This window comes from Mesoplodon densirostris, chromosome 18 (genome assembly GCF_025265405.1).
Source record: "Mesoplodon densirostris isolate mMesDen1 chromosome 18, mMesDen1 primary haplotype, whole genome shotgun sequence".
Classification (NCBI taxonomy): Eukaryota; Metazoa; Chordata; class Mammalia; order Artiodactyla; family Ziphiidae; genus Mesoplodon; species Mesoplodon densirostris.
The window spans coordinates 60,147,043-60,168,470 of NC_082678.1; the positions used below are offsets into that span (position 1 = coordinate 60,147,043).

At 47.2% G+C, this 21,428-nt stretch overlaps 1 protein-coding gene and 1 non-coding gene across 5 annotated transcripts in view; both read left to right on the plus strand.

Annotated features, from left to right (window-relative positions):
- TEX14 (testis expressed 14, intercellular bridge forming factor) overlaps nucleotides 1–21,428 on the plus strand; it is a 72,674-nt gene that overhangs the window by 10,702 nt on the left and 40,544 nt on the right. For 3 of the 4 annotated variants that reach the window (XM_060080932.1, XM_060080933.1, XM_060080935.1), the window contains exons 2-9: nucleotides 5,508–5,622; nucleotides 9,494–9,659; nucleotides 10,466–10,602; nucleotides 12,389–12,470; nucleotides 13,057–13,187; nucleotides 14,306–14,419; nucleotides 16,125–16,248; nucleotides 17,382–17,560. In XM_060080932.1, the coding sequence (XP_059936915.1) occupies nucleotides 5,508–5,622; nucleotides 9,494–9,659; nucleotides 10,466–10,602; nucleotides 12,389–12,470; nucleotides 13,057–13,187; nucleotides 14,306–14,419; nucleotides 16,125–16,248; nucleotides 17,382–17,560 (1,048 nt within the window). Of the gene's footprint in view, nucleotides 1–4,774; nucleotides 4,935–5,507; nucleotides 5,623–9,493; nucleotides 9,660–10,465; nucleotides 10,603–12,388; nucleotides 12,471–13,056; nucleotides 13,188–14,305; nucleotides 14,420–16,124; nucleotides 16,249–17,381; nucleotides 17,561–21,428 lie in introns of those variants that run through there. The other variant, XM_060080934.1, reaches the window with a different exon arrangement.
- Nucleotides 4,751–4,965, plus strand: LOC132479407 (small nucleolar RNA U3). Its single transcript, XR_009530526.1, has one exon. It is a non-coding gene; the product is annotated as a small nucleolar RNA U3 (small nucleolar RNA).

The following is a 21,428-nucleotide window of genomic DNA, read 5'->3' on the forward strand; positions in this document are numbered from 1 at the left end:
TTGGCAGGTGGATTCTTAACCACTGCACCTGCAGGGAAGCCTTCTTCATGTTATTCTTAAAGGTGATTTTGTCGGTCTATGGCAGTTGAGTCTTTGTTTTCCCCCCTTCAATGTGCGTTAAAGTAGTTAGTATCCTCCATCTGCCTTTTTTTTTTTTTTTTTTTTTTGTGTGTGTGTGTGTGTGCGGTACGCAGGCCTCTTACTGTTGTGGCCTCTCCCGTTGCGGAGCACAGGCTCCGGACGCCCAGGCTCAGCGGCCATGGCTCACGGGCCCAGCTGCTCCGCGGCATGTGGGACCTTCCTGGACCGGGGCACGAACCCGTGTCCCCTGCATCGGCAGGCGGACTCTCAACCACTGCGCCACCAGGGAAGCCCCGTCTGCCTTTGTGAATGAAGGGTTTCTGTGCAGTTGCCACTTGTCCTGGGTAAATCAGGCCTGGAATGTTCTGCAGGGAAATGGATACATGTCTGGTCCTTGATACTCCGTTGGTTGACAAACAGATCTTGTAGTGAGCTATAGGAGAGGAAGGTTTACAAGGGAAATGGATTTAAAGTAGCTTTAAACATAATTCTGATATATCTTTAATTGTTTTAAGATGGTTTGTTCTTTTCCCCCTCAGTGCTATGATATTTTCTTTTATGATGCTAGTTTAGCTAAATGCAATTTAAAATTCGCCTTGTTAGTCTAGTACGCTGATTTGTTTTTCATTTTCTTCATCTAAACATTTTTCTTTTGATTTTTGAGACTCCCTTTAAAATTTTTCCAGGCTAATAAATCAGATATTTTTCCTGACATCTACTTTAGGAATCTATTCTGGTCTTATGCTGGGTCTCTTAATATATCACACTTGTCATTGAACTGTGGGCTAGAAAAATCAACAAAATCTCTTAATTCTACTGAATATTATGTGATATATTTCCCTTTAAGTAAAAGCAGGCTTAATTTCGTGTTGGAGGTGATAATGCCTTTGAAAACTGCCCTTATTAAGCAGCATATATTCAGGGAATTCCCTGGTTGTCCAGTGCTTAGGACTCCATGCTTTCACTGCCGAGGACCTGGTTTTGATCCCTGGTGGGGGAACTAACATCCTGCAAGCCGTGCAGCACGGCCAGAAAAAGAAGGAAGGATAAACAGGGGCTTCCCTGGTGACACAGTGGTTAAGAATCCGCCTGCCAATGCAGGGGACATGGGTTTAAGCCCTGGTCCGGGAAGATCCCACAGGCTGCGGAGCAACTAAGCCCGTGTGCCACAACTACTGAGCCTGCACTCTAGAGCCTGCGAACCACAACTACTGAGCCCATGTGCCACACCTACTGAAGCCCACACACCTAGAGCCCGTGCTCTGCAACAAGAGAAGCCACCGCAATGAGAAGCCCACACACCTCAACAAAGAGTAGCGCACGCTCGCCACAACTAGAGAAAGCCTGCACGCAGCAATGAAGGCCCAACACAGCCACAAATAAAAAGTAAATAGAGAAATAGGTTATTTTAACCAGTGGAATCAAAGACATACATATATTCTAAAGTTGCTAACCTGCCTTTATGAAAGTGGTATCATACTAACATTCTGCAACTCGCTTTTCTCATTTTTTTTGAAACTCACATATTTATTTCAAGAAACATGAAAAGACAACGAAATCATGAGAAATCAACCTGTGCAATATTGGCAGATATTCAGAGGCTTTGTGCTGTTTTGTTTGTTTGTTTGTTTGTTTTTGCGGTACGTGGGCCTCTCACTGTTGTGACCTCTCCCATTGCGGAGCACAGGCTCCGGACATGCAGACTCAGCGGCCATGGCTCACAGGCCTAGCCGCTCCGCGGCATGTGGGATCTTCCCGGATCGGGGCATGAACCCGTGTCCCCTGAATCGGCAGGCGGACTCTCAACCACTGCGCCACCAGGGAAGCCCTGTGCTGTTTTTTGTTGTTGTTGTTTTGTTTTCTTTTTAATGCTTAAAGAAAATAGATGATAATTTGATACTGTAAGTTTATCTTTATAATTATTTATTTGGTTGTTTATTCAACAAATATGGAGCAGAGGGAATTTATACAGGAGCAAAAGAACAAAGGAGCCTATAAATGGCAAGTAGTTTAGTGTGTGTGTGTGTTGTGTCTGAAGGATAGGTTATGTACGAGATGTTTTAGGAAGTAAAGACAAAGGCAGCTTGGAACCAGACTATAGGATGCCATAAATCCCAGGTTAAAGAGCTTCTACTGAAACGGAGCAGGACCCTATAGACCTTGCCCCCGATGTCCTCAGCCTGCCTTCTGTCTGTGGAAAAACTTTAGCCAAAGAATAAGTTTAATGAGAGAAGTGATAAAATACAGAAGCAAAGAAAAGCAGTCAAACAGGACAAAACTATAATAGTTTAGTCAGTCATCAAAGTGAAGGACCTTTAGTTCCTTCTCGAGGGTTATAGGTAGTATTCTGAGCCACATCCCGTGAGCTGTCTTACAGATACTGAAACCCCAACCAGGTGGAAGAAGTTAACTACATGATGACCAGGCTCTAGTCATGACATAAGCTGCCACAATTCTGAGAATTTGCCTCAAAGAAATGGAAACAAACCAACCCTGGAACTGAAGATTAACTGTACCCAAAACAATCACGATGGCGCTGGTTAGACCATTGCGTGACCAATTTCAAGATGACGGTCAGAGCTGACTGTGCTGTTTCTGCCTGTAGTCCTCTCCCTCGGTAAAAGCTCTTGTCCACTGGTTGGGGCGGGGGAGTCAGCCTTTGGACAGGAGTCCACCCCCCCACACCCCCCCCATTGCCTGCATCAAAATAAAGCAAACTTTCCTGCCCACCAAGCTTGCCTCTTTATTGGCTTTTGAGCGGCGAGCAGCCGGACCCCACTTGTGATTACAGTACTATACATAGCAAGACATGGGGTGCCACTGAATTTGGCATTCCTGAAAGCACCTGTATTACTTGCACAAAATGGATGGTTTTTTAAGCTTAAATCCTATTAGTGGTTACAAGAATGTTGGGATTTTAATTTTTAATATTTATAGAGTAGTTGTTACTTGCTAAACTCTGTTAGATGCTTTAAATCCATCGTTTTAGCTAATACCACTCATTGATTGAACTCCCTGAAGTTGCCTGCCTGCTTAATAGATTTTTGCTTTCAATAGTACATCTTGTCTATCTCTATTCTAATTGATACAGATCTAATTCATTTAAATTAACTGCTTAATATTTTATTATATGTATGTACCATAATATATTCAGCTGTGCCTCTAATGGTGGATATTAAGATTTATTTCTTTTTTTGCAGTTTTGTATCACCAGAAACAATGCTTTGATAAAATACTTTGTAATGAATCTTTACAGAATGGGTTTTTAATATTCAAAGCAGGATTTCTGGTTCAGATTTTTTTTTTTTTTTTTTTTTTTTTTGCGGTACGCGGGCCTCTCACTGTTGCGGCCTCTCCCGTTGCGGGGCACAGGCTCACGACGCGCAGGCTCAGCGGCCGTGGCCCACGGGCCCAGCCGCTCCGCGGCACGTGGGATCTTCCCGGACTGGGGCACGAACCCGTGTCCCCTGCGTCGGCAGGCGGACTCTCAACCACTGCACCACCAGGGAAGCCCTGGTTCAGATTTTTAATAGATACTGCCGCATTGCTTTCCAAAAGCATTGTAACAGTTCACACTGCCAACTGCATTTAGGAGTGTCTGTTTTCCCACCTCTCCTCAAGCACTGAATGTTTTATCATTTTTCAGTTTTTTTCAAGCTTTATGGGAAGTTTAACTTTCTTCCCACTATTTCAAGCCAGGCACCATGTTGTATTGGTTTATTGAATATTCCAGAGTTAGGTGAAATATCCACCGTTTCTAACATTCCTGGCAGAGAGAACAGCTTGTGCAAAGGAACACGATGAGTATGTGGAAAACAGTACATGGTTCATTATGGCTGAAGTGAGGGGGAGGGAATTTGGTGCAAAATAAAGCTGGAGAGGTGCGTGTGGGCCAGGCTGTGCTGGACCTTGTAAAGTATTTATTTTCGGGCCTTGCCTTGTGGCATGCGGGATCCTATTTCTCTGACCAGGGATGAAACCGGCTCCCCCTGTGGTGGAAGCGGAGTCTTAACCACTGGACCCCGGGGAAGTCCCTGTAAACTATTTAGAGAAGTTCTATCTTTAGCCCAAGAGTTGGGAAGCTACTAAAGCTTTAAGCAGGGTAATGATGTATTATCCTGCTTATTTAAAGACAATTTTTATCTACATAAATATTTCTTGGTTTGGAAAAAAATCCCAAACAATATTTATATGTTTGCTATTTTGATCACAGAATAAATGGTGCGCTTTGCAAACGTCATAGGTTTTTGGCTTCGGGTCTTTGCTTTCAGCATCCACTTTGTCTTGTAAGTTTTTCTCGTGAGACATCTCACTTCCAACGCCTGTCTAAAAGGAGGCGAGTCCTTAAGCTGCGGCGCATGTTGTAGTCGTCAGCGTTTTACGTAATCCTGATGCTGCGGAACTGGCGCGCGAAACGGGGCGGGGTTGGAAATAACTGGCGTGTGATTGGCTGTTTAAAAACCGTATGTTAATTAAATTGACAACTTGAAATGTCTTCTGAAACGCAGAAGGGTTCAAAATGCTTTGTCGGGCTTCGGTAGTGGAAAGATTCTTTAGACAACATATTCCAGTGTACGTTTCAAAAACGAATAGTGGTGTAAGAAAAAGTAACCATCAGTAAAATATGTGTGCATTTCCTACACCCCGGAAAAGCAGAGGTGATTATGTTAAGACTATACTTTCAGGGATCATTTCTATAGTTCGTTACTAGAGAAGTTTCTCTGAACGTGTAGAGCACCCGAACCCACGAGGAGGAGATGCAGTGTTCTCTCCTGAGCGTGAAGTTGGCTCTTGGTGCTGTGTTTGCAGCTGCCTTTAGCCGTTGATGATCGTTCTTCTCTTCATTTTGGAGAGTAAGAGGGAGATGAATGCAGTCTGAGTGGTTTCGGTTTTCTTAATCTGTTTATGAATTAAGCTTTGTAATTTTTTGTTTGTTGTTTTGGGAGAGTTGGTAGTTTGCGTGTACAGTTTATTTACCATAAGTGAGTGGGGGAGCTTTTGGTAGTGTGATTGTTGTTAAATGTTGTTTTAAGGTGTTTCGTAGGGTTTGTAGTGGTGGTTTTTCTGGTTTAGTCAGTCGTGAGTTTAGTTTTTTCAAGTGGTTATAAGGAAAACTTAGGTTTTTTCTTGTTTTTTTTTATTTTTACTGTGCAGTGCATGTAGTGAGGTTGTAGTGTTGTGGTTTGTTTACTATCAGCAAATGGTTGGAGTAGTGATGTTTTTCTGTATATAGTACTTTACGGAAAAGGTAAAAGATGGTGGTTTGCTTTTTGATTTGTGATCTTTTGTGTTATTTGGACTACTGAAGGTTTTCGTTTTTCTTGTTCTTACAAAATAAATTGCATTAGTAATACATTGAGAATACTGTAAAAACAAAACTTAATTTTTTGTGTGTGTTTGTGTTGATTCTGGTGTTTGCTTTGCAGGAGTTTATGTCGATGCAGTTAACTCTCTGGGCCAGACGTCGCTTTTCACTGCAGCATTATTAGGTCTTACAAAATTAGTTGATGTCCTGGTGGATTATGGATCAGATCCAAATCAGTAAGTACAATAACATCACTACCTAGGAAGTATGTTCTTAAAATGAATTGAGGTATTTGGAAACTAATTTGGTAAGATATTAAAAGAACCTTCAGTAAATTATACCAGTGAAATACATTTGTATACTAACATTGAATCATGGTTTTGTTTATTTCACTTTTTTGGTTGCACAACTTGCAGTATCTTAGTTCCCCAACCAGGGATGGAACCTGGGCCCTCAGCCGTGGAAGCACAGAGGCCTAACCATTGGACCACCAGGAAATTCCCAGAAACATGCTTTTAACTGTAAATAGTTTTTAAAGCAGTTTTACTAAACCCTGTGAAATAAGTGAACCTTTCTACTTACTTAGTCATTAACAAGTACTGTTTATGTATTTCCACCACGCTTTATAGTTTGTATGATTTGCTTAAGCACTTTAACATACCCCACAACCAAGTTTTTCACCAATTAATATATTTGGCATCACTTTGTTAGGATGACTTTCGTGGTTGTGGTTTAAAAGAATCTGAGTCCAAATTTTAATATGGAACAGCAACACAATATAATGAATCAATGACAAGTGAACATTTCTTCTCTTTGTGCAGGACTTTTGCTTTTTCCAGGGCCTTCCCAGGCACTAGCTCACTAGAGCTTTACAACTAACTCCACGACAGGGAACAGCAGGTATTTTTACAGTTCCCATTGGACAGAATCAGAAACAGATTTTGAGCGTTTATATGATTCCAGCTGATTTTCACAGGAATGCCAGAATAAGCACAATCATAAGTCATAAAAAAGCTTTCCCATCTTACTAAGGAGGCTGCTTAATTTTTTTTTTTTAAGTATTGATGTTGAAACCTTGTTATAAGATTGTTTGCTTAGTGGGAAAAACCTTGGAAGCTTGGAGAAGTATAAAGAAAAAAACCAATCAGCATGAGAATTCCGAAGCCCAGACATAACACAGTGAACATTTTGCTTTGTTTCCTTCCAGAATTTTTCTGGACTCGCATATTTGCATATTTGTCTCTACTATATCAGTGTTTAAAATCAAAACTCAGAAATAAAGGGCTATCTCACTTGATGTTTGCAGATAACAGCTTTGTAGAGAGGCCATATTAGCCCTGCAGTTCCTCAGCAAAAATGGAGCATTTTCTAGTCATCTGCATTTGCATCTGTTCTGTGGAAGTTTAGAGCTAGGTTCTTTAAAGAACAAATTATTCAAACCTTTAATATTCCAGATTAGGGGGCTGATACCCAGAAAGTTTAAATGGCTGGTCCATAATGGTGCATTGTGTTAATGATAGGGTTTGAGACCAGGAGCCCAGCACCTGAAGAAGTTCCCTTTTTAGAAATCCCCATGATGCCAGGGGGAGGTGGGAAAGGACAATATCAGGAGGAAGAAGACAGACCCTGTAGCTTTTTATTTTGTGACAGGAATGCTTTCATGTACTTTAAAAATATTTTCCATCAAGGGAAGGGAAATTTCTGGGGGGAAGTTGTATTCCTAAGTGCTCAATGGAAATGCTGTGATGGCCTCGGCTTATTGAGGTCACAGAGTCAGATGCTTGCAGGATTAAGTGGGGTCAGTGGGTACAGGCTCTGTCTAAGGAGCATCTGTTGCAGCTGGGCAGAAAAGGAAGCCATGGAGGCCAAATCTTCCAAATTTCCAAGAGGCTGGAAATCCCAGTTTTTATTGTGAAATCCCCAAAGTGTTAATAAGTATTGTCCATTACTTTAAATTCTTTTTTTAAACACTATGTGGACCAAATAAAACCTGCCTCTGGGTTGCCAAATCAATCTATGGGCCTCCAGTTTTCAACCTCTAGGATAAATTTATAAAACAATACACATTTTGATATCACTTGGACCTGGATTCCCTTGTAAGGGTTAGTTGGGTATAAAAAACATTATTTCTTTCTTCCTTAGCATTCACAAGAAATGACAAATATCTTCTCTCTCCGTACCCAGCTCTCTCACTATTTATGGGAAGAATGATTAGAAGGCTGTAAAACATTATACAAATTTATTTTTAAAGCAAGGAGGATATTACATTTACCATAGTGCAGCGTGCTGGACTGCTCATCAGACCCAGCAATAAGGGAGAGCTCACAATGAGATATCCCAGTGGTTCCCAGATGCCTGGGTACAGGCCAGCCTCATTGGCATCAGCTGGGGAACTTGTAAAAAGTATACATTCCTGGGCTTTGTGCTTGCAGGTTATGATTCAGTCTGCTGTGTAGTCTGAGAATCTGTATTTTTGACAAATATCCCAATGACTTATTAAGTAAATTATGGTAAATCTGTACATTGGAATACTATGCAGGTGTTAAAAAAGAATTGAGGTGACTCGTATGTTCTTATATGGAAAATTCTCCAACATATACTTTAAATTATTTATTTATTTATTTATTTATGGCTGTGTTGGGTCTTCATTGCTGCACGTGGGCTTTCTCTAGTTGTGGGGAGCAGGGGCTGTTCTTTGTTGCAGTGTGTGGGCTTCTCATTGCTGTGGCTTCTCTTGTTGCAGAACACGGGCTGTAGGCGCGCGGGCTTCAGTAGTTGTGGCTCGCAGGCTCTAGAGCACAGGCTCAGTAGTTGTGGCACATGGGCCTAGTTGCTCCACGGCATGTGGGATCCTCCTGGACCAGGGCTTGAACCTGTGTCCCCTGCATTGGCAGATGGATTCTTTACCGCTGCGCCACCAGGGAATTCCCTCCAAGATAATACTGTTAAATGAAAAAGTGTAAAAGCATAACAGTTAATATAGCATGTTCTTTTTTTTTTGGCCACACCATGCGGCTTGTGTGATCTTAGTTCCCCGACCAGGGATTGAACTCAGGCCCTCAGCAGTGAAAGTGCTGAGTCCTAACCACTGGACTGCCAGGGAATTCCTAATATAGCATATTCTTATTCCTACTTGTATATGCACAGAAAATATCTGGAAGGATACAAAAACTTTTAACAGTAGCTGCCCCTCGGCAAGAGAACTGTGGGTCTGGAATTGGGAGACTTTCTTCTTATCTTTATTATCTCCTCCTTTTCCTCCTCCTCCTTTTTCATTTTATTTCTTCTTCTCCTTCCCTTTCTGCTTCCTCCTCCCATTTGTGTTTCTTTTTAAATTAAAGAGAGCAAGCTCTGGGACTTCCCTGGTGGTCCAGTGGTTGAGACTCCACACTCCCAACTGCAGGGGGTGCGGGGGTTTGATCCCTGGTCAAGGAACTAAGATCCCGCATGCTGCTGGGTGCGGCCAAAAAAAAAAAAAAAAAAAAGAGCAAGCAAGCTCTGCAGGTGATTCTGACGTGCAACCAGGTTGGGAAACCACAGCTACATATCACCTCTTTACACCTCATGAAGGTTGTCCCTTCATGTCTCAGATAGTTTATTGGTTTTGGTTAAATGTTTCTGAGTTGTAGGTCCTTGACCAGATTGCTGCTGCCAAGGTTTGTGGGCCTCTACCATAGGACTTCGGAGGTAGAGACATTCTCACATGAGATGGTCTCTGGTTAGGCTGTGCTTCACCAGCCTGACCACAGGGCGCTACAGACGTGAAGATATTGTTTCAGGGCAGCCAGTCTCAGGGGGCTGTGGGGAAAGAACACTGGATTTCGAACCAGACCCCATACCTGGGTGTGAATCTCGGCTTTGCCCTTTCGTTTCCTCATCTATAAATTGAGAAATAATACTGCCTTGAAGGGTGGAGGTAAACGTGGAAAAGGGGGATGTGTATAAAGCTTCTGTGAGGCCCCAGATAGGTGTCGTTAGGCCCCACAAATGGTGTTGTTACAGTTCTCATCACCACAGGTTGCCTTTGTAGAAAAGGAGCCCTGTGTTAGCCACAGAAGGGGAAGCGCGTTGCCACGGACACTCACTGTACCCCTCCCCCACCTCCAGCCGCTGCTTTGATGGGAGCACGCCTATCCATGCAGCAGCGTTTTCAGGCAATCAGTGGATCCTCAGCAAACTGCTGGATGCAGGGGGTGATCTGCGACTCCACGATGAGAAGGGTCAGAACCCGCAGACCTGGGCCCTGACAGCAGAGAGGGAACGCGGCACCGCAGTAAGTGTGGGCCCGCTCTGCAGGCCCACCCAAGGCAGAGCACAGGGCTGGGAGTCAGGCGCCCAGGGGCAGAGGCTGGTCCTGGGGATAGCACAGGACTTGTAGTGGCCTTGCCATTGACGTTGGACACACAGGCCTGGGTTGAAGCGAGTTAACCAACTGTAAACCTTGGGCAAGTCTCGTGAACTCTCCTGGTCATCCATTCAGTGGGGAGGGAGGACAATTGTCATTTCGTCTGACCCTTAACTAGCACTTACCGTGCATCAGACGTTCTGAATTAAATTAAATACTCATTTGATCTTTGCAACAACCCTCTCAGGTAGGTACTATTATTGTCCCCATTTTACAGATGGGGAAACTGAAGTGCATTGACATTAAGTAACTTGTCTGTAGCCACAAGCTGGCAGGCGTGATGTGTTTTAATGAGGGCTAGAGAATCTAACAAATGTAAAGGGCACGTGGAGCGGGGGGGGGGGGGGCGGGGATGGGCAGAGTCCCTTCCCTCTGGTTCTCCTGCTCAGTAGCTATTGGGCCTTGGACAAAAGTTAAAATACTCCTCCTGCCTCAGTTTCCTCATCTGTTGAAGGAAGGATTTGGAGGTAATTATTGCCAAATGAGCTCCCTGAAAATGGAATCATCTCATTCCATATCTTAAGGAAATCACTTGGGCCCTTCCCTTTCCAGAGATTTCCCTGTGGGGGGCTTCTGTTTCCTTAGACCACTCCCCTCAGACCATTCCAATCCCACTGAAGGCCAGGGTGGCCATTAGCCGTGTGGGCATTGACTGTCTCTGCCGTGTGTTGCAGATGGTGGAGTTCATGCAGCGCTGTGCCGCGCACATGCAGGCCATCATCCAGGGCTTCTCCTATGACCTCCTGAAGAAGATTGACTCCCCTCAGCGGCTCATCTGTGGCCTGCCCCGGTTTGGGGGCCTCATGCAGGGGTGAGCGCTGCCTCCAGCAGACTGGGATGTTCTGCATCACCCCCGCCTTCCTTGTGGGAGCCCTCGGTCCCCTCCACATGGGTCCCTTCCAGCAACAGGCCCACCCAAAGGGGTGAGCTTGGAGGGAGAGGATATTGCCATGAAAACCATCAGTTGTCCCCCCGCTTCCAGGAACGTCTGGGGGAAATGAGTTCTGCGCTCCAGTGGGAACCACCCCATGGTTAGCAGGGAAGGAAGGAACTTTTCAGGCCTGGGCTGTCTAGCAGAAAACACTTTCTCAGCAGAGCAGCTGGCTAGCTTTTTTTTTTTTTTTTTTTTTTGGTCATCTTGGAACCATGGAAAACATGTTCCTTTATTGGAACATGCATCCTTTATATCCTAAGGTTGCAAAAGACACAAATGCTTAATTTAAGGTTCCTTGGGCTGTTTTAAGCTGGTGTAAGACTTGCTGCCACCTAGGTGGGCAGCCTCCCCTTGTCCCCATCACAGCTGCAGGAGGTGAGCTCCATCCAGGCTTCTCTTCATGCTCAGGAGAGTTATTTTAAGTTCCCTGGGCTTTATAGACTTAGGATTTATATGTGGAAAATTCTTTCCATTTTGATTTTCTCTGACAACATCTTTTTCTGTGATCAGGGTGAGTAGACTTGTCACACTCTTCACAGGCTCCCGCATCCCATTCTGTGCACACTGAGTCCTGGTTTTCCTCTCATGACCTGGATGCTTCTCTTGCAAGATGAGTTAACGATTCCCTCGAGAACCAGTTACTCCTAACTGCTCTTCTTGCTGCCACTCTTGTCCATCTTGGTTCTTTACTCAGCATCCAGAATGACCTTCTAAAAATGAAAATCGAATTGTACCACTCACTGCTAAAAACTCTTTTAGAGTCTTCCCCATGGCTATCAGGTTAAACTCCCAAATCCCTCATCTGGCCTTGGAGCCCCTGCTTGGTTCAGCTCTTCCATCTCTCACACCTCCTCTCCTGCCAGCGTTAGGATCTTGGCAGACCAAGTTCCTTCTAACAGGGCCAAAGCCTAGTCCCTGCTGCTGTTTTGTGACCTCAGGCCAGCAGGTTTCCCCTTTCTGGCTCCATTCTTCCCATCTGTAAAATGAGAAAGTTGGACGAGGTATGCTTTATGATTCTTTCCAACTTTGACCATCTCTATTCGTTATCTGTTGTACTAATCCCAAACTTAGTGGCTTCAAACAACGATAAATATTTGTATCTCACATAATTTCTGTAGGTCAGGAATGGCTACACCCAACTCAGCCATTCCACTGGGAATGGCTTATTTAGTTGGGTGGCTGTGGCTCAGGGTTTCTCATGAAGATGTGGTCAAGATGCAGCTTGGGCTGCAGTCATCTGGGACTGGAGGATCCAGTTCCAAGGTGGTTCACTTGCATGGCTAGCAAATTGGTGCTGGGTGTTGGGCCTCCCCATTAGGCTGCTGGAGTGTCCTCACAACATGGCAACTGGCCTCCTCTAGAGCAAGTGCTGCGAGAGAGATCAGGGCAGAAGTCCTGGGGGTCTAGCCTTGGAACTCACACCACTCCGTCATTTCTGCAGTATCCCTTGAGGTTAACAGGCCAGCCCTCTCTGACCTGTGTGTGGCTACACAAAGGCATGAATACCAGGAAATGGGAATCACTGCGGCCCTCTCAGAGGCTGACTTCCACTGTCAAATAGTAAAGGCAAAACCAATTACGCATTCTGACAGCTTGGTTCAGCGTTGTTCCTCTAGATATGGGTAGTTAATCCTTACTTTTCTCCTCTTTTAAATATTTCTAGAAGCCCTAATGGCTCTCCTAACCGACTGCTTAAAGCTGGAGTCATTTCTGCCCAAAATATCTACAGCTTTGGCTTTGGAAAGGTAAGAGGTTGCTACCAACACCCAATGTTTGCAGGACTAACTGGGGAATCGCCCGGCCCTGGCTCTGGCCCCAGGGCCCACAGCTTTGTCTGACTCTTCCCTCCTATGGAAAGTTAAAACACTCCCTCTCCAAAGTGTTTTTCTTCTTTACTGCTCTTGCAGGACAAGTACCTCTTAGTGTTCTTGTCCTTACTGAAAAATGATGAAAACCTTGGAGAGTTCTCTTGAATGCCTTTGGGCTAGATTTGGGGAGTTTTAGACAATGATCCTTTAATTCCCAGCGAAGGCCCCAGGCATGTTCTGTGGGTGCCTCAAGAGGCGCCTGAAGCCTGGTGCTTCAGGCAGGCATCTGACCTCTTTCCATGAGCCTCCGGTTTCCTCGCTAGCAAAAGGGAAAGAGTATTACAACCTTGCAGTGCTTCTTGGAAAATTAAAGATAATAAAAAGAATCATGTCCAGTGCATAGGGGTATTCAGCAAATTGATAAATAGCAGCTATCTTTATTTTTAGCTGGCTGGTAAAATTTTGGAGGTATTTTACTTCTTTCTCTTTTTCCCCACCATTTGAAGCTGTGCTTTGCTTTCAGTTTTATCTCATAGGAGGCACGCAGCTGGCTTATCTAGGATCTCTTCCAGTAATTGGAGAAAAGGAAGTGATTCAAGCTGACGATGAGCCCACCTTCTCTTTCTTCAGTGGCCCCTACATGGTCATGACCAAGTAAGTGGAAGCTGGCCAGTGGAGGTAAGATTTAGTCCCACAGGAAGAATGGACTTTGTGTGACTTCCGTGTGTGTGGAGGGTTTCTGCCCAAACACGAGGACACACTGAAAAGCAGATGTCTAGATCAGGATCTCTCAGCCAGGACACCAGTGACGTTTTTGTCATCCTTTATTTTGGGGGGCTGTCCTGTGCACTGTAGGATGTTTAGGAGCGTCCCTGGTTTCTACTCACTAGATGCCAGTAGCAGCTCTGTTTGCCTCCCCGCAACCCCCTACATTTGTGATTGTGACAACCAAAATGTCCACAGACAAGGCCAAATGGCCCCTTGTTGAGAACAACCGCTCTGAAAGATTACTCATGACAGTGTTTCAACCTTTCTACTCTCTAGAGAATTAGAGGCAGCATAGGGGTGACTGGCCTCAGGTCAAAGGGTACTGAAGCCCTGCATGGCTCTCACCAGCCCAGTGCAGCAGAGGCGGCAGTGATAGGATTTGGCGGCAGTGATAGGATTTGGCTGCGATGAAAGTCCCTGGGATGTTCTCAGTCCCCAGAGACCTGCCTACTGCCGGGTGACAGGAGTCGTCCTGGCCAAGGTCTCTTCTCCTTCTTGAACCTGGCTGCCTCTTCCCTGCTTAGAAGTCACACCCTTCTAAAAAGGCCTCTACAGGCCCGCAAGGCTCTGTATCCCCTGCAGATATGCTGCTTGTTTTCCTGCCCGTGCCACAGATTTGTTGTCGTATCCCCTCTTCTTCTGTGGCCTTTGCCCACGTCATCACTGTCCCTCCCCCAGGCTAGCCTCCTAACTGGCCTCTCATTCTCCAGACCACCCCTGCCCTCCCACTCCCCATGCTGCTGGTACCCTTGTCTTTCTAAAATACAAACCTGATCAAGTCAGCCCCTCCCTTAAATCCTTCAGTGACTTCCTGCCACCGGCACTAAGTCCCTGAAGTGTTTTAGGCCCCCCGGGGGTGGTAGGAGGGAGGACCCAGCAGTGCTGGGGTGGGGGCTTTACAGAGTCTGTGTAAACACTACTTCTCTGATCTCTGGCTACAGAGCTCCTCACTGAAGCACTGGCTGCTCATTCCCTCCTGCCCCCACTCTCTCCTGCCCTTGTAGCCTGCTGTGGAACGGGAGCAGGGTCACCGTGAAGGAGCTGCACCTTCCCACCCACCCGCACTGCCGCAGGCTGCGGCTGGCTGACTTGTTAATTGCTGAGCAAGAGCACAGCAGGTGAGAAGAAAACCCGAGCATTTCAGACCCAAGTTCAGGGCTGTGCAGGGCTGTGCCTGAGGGTGGAGACCAGCCCCCTCAGCCTCAGCATTTCCTCGTTGTAGGTTGATTTGACTTCCCAGGGCTGCCAAGAAAGAAAAAGAAGAACTCATGAATAGCCTGAGTGTGGGGATGGTGGTAGTAGGGGCTCAATTCTGTCAGCTGATCAACTCCCGGTAACACATGTCTCTGAGGTGCAGCCTTCGGGCCTGGCTGGCTCTTCTGCAGCCCCCGAGGCCCACCTTATTTTGGGCCCTGTGCCCATCAGGTCAGCATGCGCAAGCCTGTCTTCATAGAGCATGGCTCTGCTGGAGATCCACGTGTCTGAGGAACCGTGTCTCTCCTTTGAGGACACGCTGATGGGTCTCAGTACCTTAAGTTTCCTGTGGCTCAGGGGTTAATCTTTCAAAGGGGCAGGAAATCCATCCTTGGTTTCATACCAGGGCTGCTGAGGCCTTGGAATAGGCCCTGGCTTATCGAGTTCTCTCCTGAGGAAATCACTCAACTCCTGTAAAGCCAGATCCTTCCTTTTGGGGAAGTCATCCTAAAGGGACTCAAGGAGGCTGGAAGGGCTCATAGACACAGCATGGATTTTTTTTTTTAATATTTATTTATTTATTGCTGTGTCGGGTCTTGTTGCAGCACGCAGGATCTTCCTTTGCGGTGCACGGGCTCAGTAGTTGCAGCATGTGGACTCCGTTGCCCTGTGGCACGTGGGATCTTAGTTCCGTGACCAGAGATCAAACCCACATCCCCACGTCCCCTGCATTAGAAGGTGGATTCTTTTTTTTTTTTTTTTTTTTTTGCGGTATGCGGGCCTCTCACTGTTGTGGCCTCCCCCGTTGCGGAGCACAGGCTCCGGACGCGCAGGCTCTGGACGCACAGGCTCAGCGGCCATGGCTCACGGGCCCAGCCGCTCCGCGGCATATGGGATCCTCCCAGACCGGGGCACGAACCCGTATCCCCTGCATCGGCAGGCGGACTCCCAACCACTTGCGCCACCAGGGAGGCCCTAGAAGGTGGATTCTTAAGCACTAGACCACCAGGGAAGTCCCCACAGCATGGATTTTTTGTGTGTGTGTGGGGTACGTGGGCCTCTCACTGCCGTGGCCCCTCCCGTTGCGGAGCACAGGCTCCGGACGCGCAGGCTCCGCGGCCATGGCTCACGGGCCCAGCCGCTCCACGGCACATGGGATCCTCCCGGACCGGGGCACGAACCCGTGTCCCCTGCATCGGCAGGCGGACTCTCAACCACTGTGCCACCAGGGAAGCCCTACAGCATGGATTTTGATGTGAGGGTCTGTGACCTTGGGCCTGACATCTCCCTGACCTTGGTTTCCTCATCTCTAAAATGAGTGTAACTGTAATGATACCTTTCTTGCAACTGGTTGTTAGGGTCAAGTTGATGTATGTAAAGTGCCTTGCTTAGTAGCTCTTAGTGACATTGTTGTTGATGACCCTAAGCCCTCAGGTTTTGATCAGTGAAAGGTCAAGGGTTCCACCAACAGAGACCCCGACTCCCACCCCATCCCCCTTTCTTGCAAGAACATTCTGTGCAAATAGTATTTGTTTGGAGTGCATTCAGGGTGCCAAGAAGAAAGGAAAGCGCCCATCTTCCATCATGTCCTCTTCCCTTGCCTCATCGGAAGCCTCCTTCCCTCTGCAGCAAGTTGCGGCACCCTCACCTGCTACAGCTGATGGCCGTGTGCCTGTCCCAGGGCCTGCAGAAGACCCGCCTCGTGTACGAGCGCGTCGCCGTCGGCACGCTGTTCGCTGTCCTCCATGAACGGGTAAATGGCCGTTCCCCTGGGCTTTTCCCTTGCTCACCCCCCGACCCCCCGCCCCAGCTCTCCCTTCCCTTCCTCCCTCTTCCTTCTCCCCCAGCAGTAGAGTTGAGAAACCTCTTAATTCTTTACTCTGTGGGAGCTATACAACACACCATTTAAGGCTGATCAGCACGTTGGAACTAGTGTGATTTTATTATTGTTTGTCTTGCTTTTTTATCAGACATCTAAGAGCTCAGTAGACCCAGAAAACAGTAGACCCAGAAAAGCCGCACTTTTATTAGCTAACTATAATCCAACAGCCTCTGGTCTTACTTCCCGGTATTTTCACTGGTGCCCTGCAGGACCTTTTTATGCAAGTCTTTATCAGTCCCCTCTCCCTTTTCAGACTTCCTGGTGGAGGCGGGGACATATTCCTGACCCACAGACTCCCTGGGAAACATGCTTTGGGCTGACATGTGGCTTCAGAGAGGTCCTGAAGGATTTGTTTTTCTTTCTCCATGAGTTTGTTCTAAAGACCCTGGGCTGGAGTGAGAAGAGACCCTCCAGGAAGGGCTCTTCCCTGAAACGGCTCGCCGTTCCTCCTGCCTGAGCACCTCCTGTTAGTGACCTAGTTCCGTTTCCTCTCCTTGGGTGAGGGCGTTAACTTAAAATGCCACTTCTCTGGGGAGAGACCTGTCATGATTGGGTACTTCGGTGTGAGTGAATTTCTATCCTCCTAGGATGAACTTTCTAGGTCATCTGACTGTGGTAGGGGATGGATTGTCCTTTACGTATCTAGGTTCTCCCGCAGCACAGGCTTGGCTGGGGATGGGGAGCGGGGCAGGTGCATTGCTGGTGGTGGCAGACCCACTCTGGAGGTGTGTACCAGGATTTGAGGACTTTTCTCCTCATTTTTCGCGGTATCAGGCAGCTTGGCTGAGGGAAAGGAACCCAGGTTTGGAGCCAGGGGCCCTGGGTCAGTGGGACCTTAGGCCGGTCACTTAACTTCACTGAGCTTTAGGTTCCCCAGCTATAAAATGGGCACACTAGGTGGCTGTCGTGAAGATCAGCTGAAAAGACTTTGGAAACTACAAAGTATTCTACAGTGTCGGGGGCCGCAGTCCCCTTTCTTCTGGTGGTTGATCTCTTGCTTGCAGCGCGCCCAGTTCCCCGTGCTGCGCATGGAGACGATCGTGCACCTGCTACTCCAGACCTCTGACGCCCTGAGATACCTGCATTCTCGGGGCTTTATCCACCGTTCCCTCAGCTCCTACGCCATCCACATCGTCTCCACAGGGGAAGCGAGGCTGACCAACCTGGAGTACATGATGGAAAGGTGGGTGCACCTCAATCATGACGTCCAAACAGGATCTCCCTGGGGGTGCTTTGCTGTAGAGAGAGAATCTGATCTGGACTTGACTCCTCATTGGTGGGCTGAGCTGGCTATCCATGGAGGAAGAGGTTTCCCAATGCCTTGCCCTGTCGGCTAAGGTTAGAGGGAGTTTGGGGAAGTTATTTCTGCTCAGGACATTCTCATTTTAATAAACATTTAACAAGCATGAGCACACATTCGCCAGCATGTATAAGTTTTCAAAATTTTCTGTGGCTTCACACAACCGAAGTATTTCTCACTCGCATTGCACTGTGTGTGTGTGTGTGTGTGTGTGTATGTTGGACGGGGTGGTGGCGGCATTCACTGTGTTCCAGTGTTCCATGTTCCTCCCCGCTGTGGCTCCACCGTCCCCCAGGCCTCCGTCCCCCCACTGTATCCTCTGCATTGCTAGTCAACGAGCAAGAGCAAGCCTGGAGGGACACACGGCGGGGTTTAGGGACTACCTGAAGTGTGTGTATCGTTGCTTCCCACTTTACATTGGCCAGAGCCCAGTCACCTCTTTGCAGGGAGGCTGGGAAATGCACCACAGCTGTGCATCCTGGAAGGAGCGAGAAGGCGATGATGGGTGCTGGTGAGCGTTATGGTCCTGGCCCAGATGGGTGGGGATCAGTGCTGTGAGGGAAGCAGTGACAAAAAACAGTGCCCTTATTCAAGGGTTGGTGGATGGGCTTCGCTTCCCATTCGGCAGGAGTCACAGTCCTCCTGAGAGTTGAGGGCTGGCCCCCATCTCCTGCCCCTAGGTTCTGGGAAGCGGAGGATCTCCCCTATGCTTCCTTGCTGTCGTCCACGGCTCTGAGCCCTAGGCCCAGGGTTGTTCCTGTGCTGCTGTGAGGCCTCAGCCACGGGCAGACCCATGGCTTAGGTCTGCTTACCTCCACTTACCCTGGTCCTCACCTACCACCATCACTGAGGCTTTGTTTCTGAGTCTCTCAGCAGGTCTTTGCTGCTCACATGCTCATAATATACTTCTCTCACTACATGAAAACCTCTACCAGGGCAGGGATTTCTGCTTTATCCGCTGCCATATCTCAGATGCCTAGAATAAGCCTCCACACAGTGGGAGCTCAGCATGTTTTTTAAATGAATGAAGTGGAAAGACTCTCACTTCCTTGACCGCACGAGCCCTTGGTCTCTCTGCCTGGAGAGGGGAGCAGGGACCAGACTGTGCTTGGCCTCATGGACCTTGGCAAAGACCTTTAATTTAATAAGAACACGAGGATGCTGTGAACGTTTTTTTTTTTTTTTTGAGCAGAATGGTGTCATGGCTGAAATTTACAGGTTAAGCAGACCCCCTCCTGCCACGTGGAGAAGGGGCTGTGACGGGACGAGAGAGAAGCAGGGGAGCAGTTAGGGTGTGACTGCAGCAGTTTTCCATGTGGGAACTGGTGGAGGCCAAACAGCTATCGCCAGTTGAGTGGCTCAGTCTCAGATCTGGTCCGTTCTCACTCGCAGTGGCTCCCACGGCCTAGAAGGTTAAGTCCCGGCACTTTGCAGGGTGAGAAGCCTTCCGAGGCTGGGCTCTGCCTACAGTACCATGCTCGTCGCTTCCCACTCCGCCTGGCCACCTGAAGACCCTGTCAGTCCACGCCATTTCCCAGTTCTGCTCCTTGCCTCCGGAGCGCCTGGCACTCCCTCTTATCCTTGTAAACTCACTTCTGACACAGTCTCCCACCACACCCCGTGAAGCCTATACTGAAGCCCTGTCCCCACCTCACTGAGCATATGTCACTTCCCTGCAGCCGAGTGTGTCTGCCCCCCGCCCCAAGATGGCGAGCTCCGAGAGGGCAGGGACCCTGAGTTGTTCATCTTTAGCACCCACCTCAGGCCTGCCACACAGTAAGTGCTCAGGAAGCACTTGAAGTGAATGGATGAGTCTAGCAGAAGGGAAACTTCGAAATGATTCAGAACAGGGTTCACCACTTTGGCTGTGTGTTCAAGGGCAGTAGAAGCTAAGGGGTTTGGACATTTTTGCTGTTGATAACAGGCTTTTCGAGAAGGCTGGCAGAACCCAAGCTGTTTGCCAGTGATGCAGCGCCATCTGTTGTTGAAATGGAGGTATAACAGCTTCTTTGACTTGAGCTCTCCAGTAGAAATGTGAATCCTAGAGTGAAATGGAGCTTTGGAGATGGCCAGGCCCAACGCTGTCCTTTTATAGAAGAGGAAACTGGGGCCCAGAGAGGTGAAGAGGTGGTCTGAGGTTACCCAGCTGTGGCTAGGATCAGGTGGTAGAGGACGTTTCCTGGCTTATAGGGGCAGGATGGATTGGAGGTTGAAGGTAGAAAAAACAGCCAGGAGGCCACAGGGCAGGGCCTGGTGGTGACCAAGGAGCCAAAATAGAAGGGAAAGATGTGAGATGCACTGAGAAGCTGGGGTCCACAGACTGGTCAAGTGAGGGGCTGTGAAGTAAATGGGTAGGAAAGTGTGAGTTCTTTTGGGCTTGTTGACCTCAGAATGGAACTTTGGGCAGAAAAATGTCCATCAGCAACATTTGACAGCTCATAATGTGAGTTGATTACCCAAGAATACAAAACAGCTTTCAGTTCTACATTTATTTTTGGTAGCACTCTATTCCGGCCGGTCCGGTTGCTGAATGTCATTGTTAAGGGTAGCACTCCATCTCTTGGTGTAAAAATGATGCGGCAGTTTCTCCTATTCTTCAACTCCTTTTTTTTTTTTTTTTTTAATACGATTATATATAGAATTTATTCCTTAAGCTTCTAACAAAGTTAAATATAAAAGTGGGCTTAGCTTTTTTTTTTTAATTTAACAAATTTAATCAGTTATACATATACATATGTTCCCATATCCCCTCCCTTTTGCGTCTCCCTCCCGCCCTCCCCATCCCACCCCTCCAGGCAGTCACAAAGCACCGAGCTGATCTCCCTGTGCTATGCGGCTGCTTCCCACTAGCTATCTACCTTACATTTGGTAGTGTATATATGTCCATGCCGCTCTTTCGCTTTGTCACAGCTTACCCTTCAACTCCTTCTTAATGGAATCTTTAGAGCTGGAATTGACCTTGCAAGTGGTATCACGTAGCCATAGCCAAATGTAATTTTAATGATGTCAAAGCTGAAGCCCAGAAAAATAACTACCATGGAATGACAGCCAGAAAAGGAGCTCCCTTCCTACACCCCACTAGCATTAACAGAGAAGGAAGAGGGATCAGAAGAGTGGAAGTAAAAGAGAAAGGAAATAAATCCTGATCGTAAATAACTCGTCCCTTGCCTTAGGCAGCCTGAGAGGCCCAAGAAGGTCAGTAAGTGTCTCCTTTGGACAGTCAGCCTACAAGGTGAAGAGCCAAGTATGCTAGGTCCTCAGAATATATCTCTGACAATAAAACACGCTGCTGCTTTTCCTGTGATACTAATATAATATTTGCATGTGTATACACGCTGTTCACACGACACCTAGGCCACACTTGCCTATTGAGCAATACAACTAAAGAGTCTAAATGTACCATCTTTTAAAAAAAAAAAAGAAAACAAAACAAAAATACAGTCTTTTATAGCTTCATGGCTTCCTGAACTCATTGCCATCTATCAAAAGTTCTACCGGAAGAAATATTACTTAGGGAAGTTTGTTCAAAGTCTGAGAAGTCCATCCCATCCTCTAAAAGCTTTCCTTTGCCAGCAAAAAGAACTTCTGGTTACTTGCTTTTTAGGAACTTAATTTTTTTTCTTTGGCCACGCTGCATGGCTTGCAGGATCTTAGTTCCCCGTGCGAGACTGAACCCGGGCTCCAGCAGTAACAGTGCCGAAGTCCTAACCACTGGACCTCCAGGGAATTCCCAAAAACTTAATTCTTAATT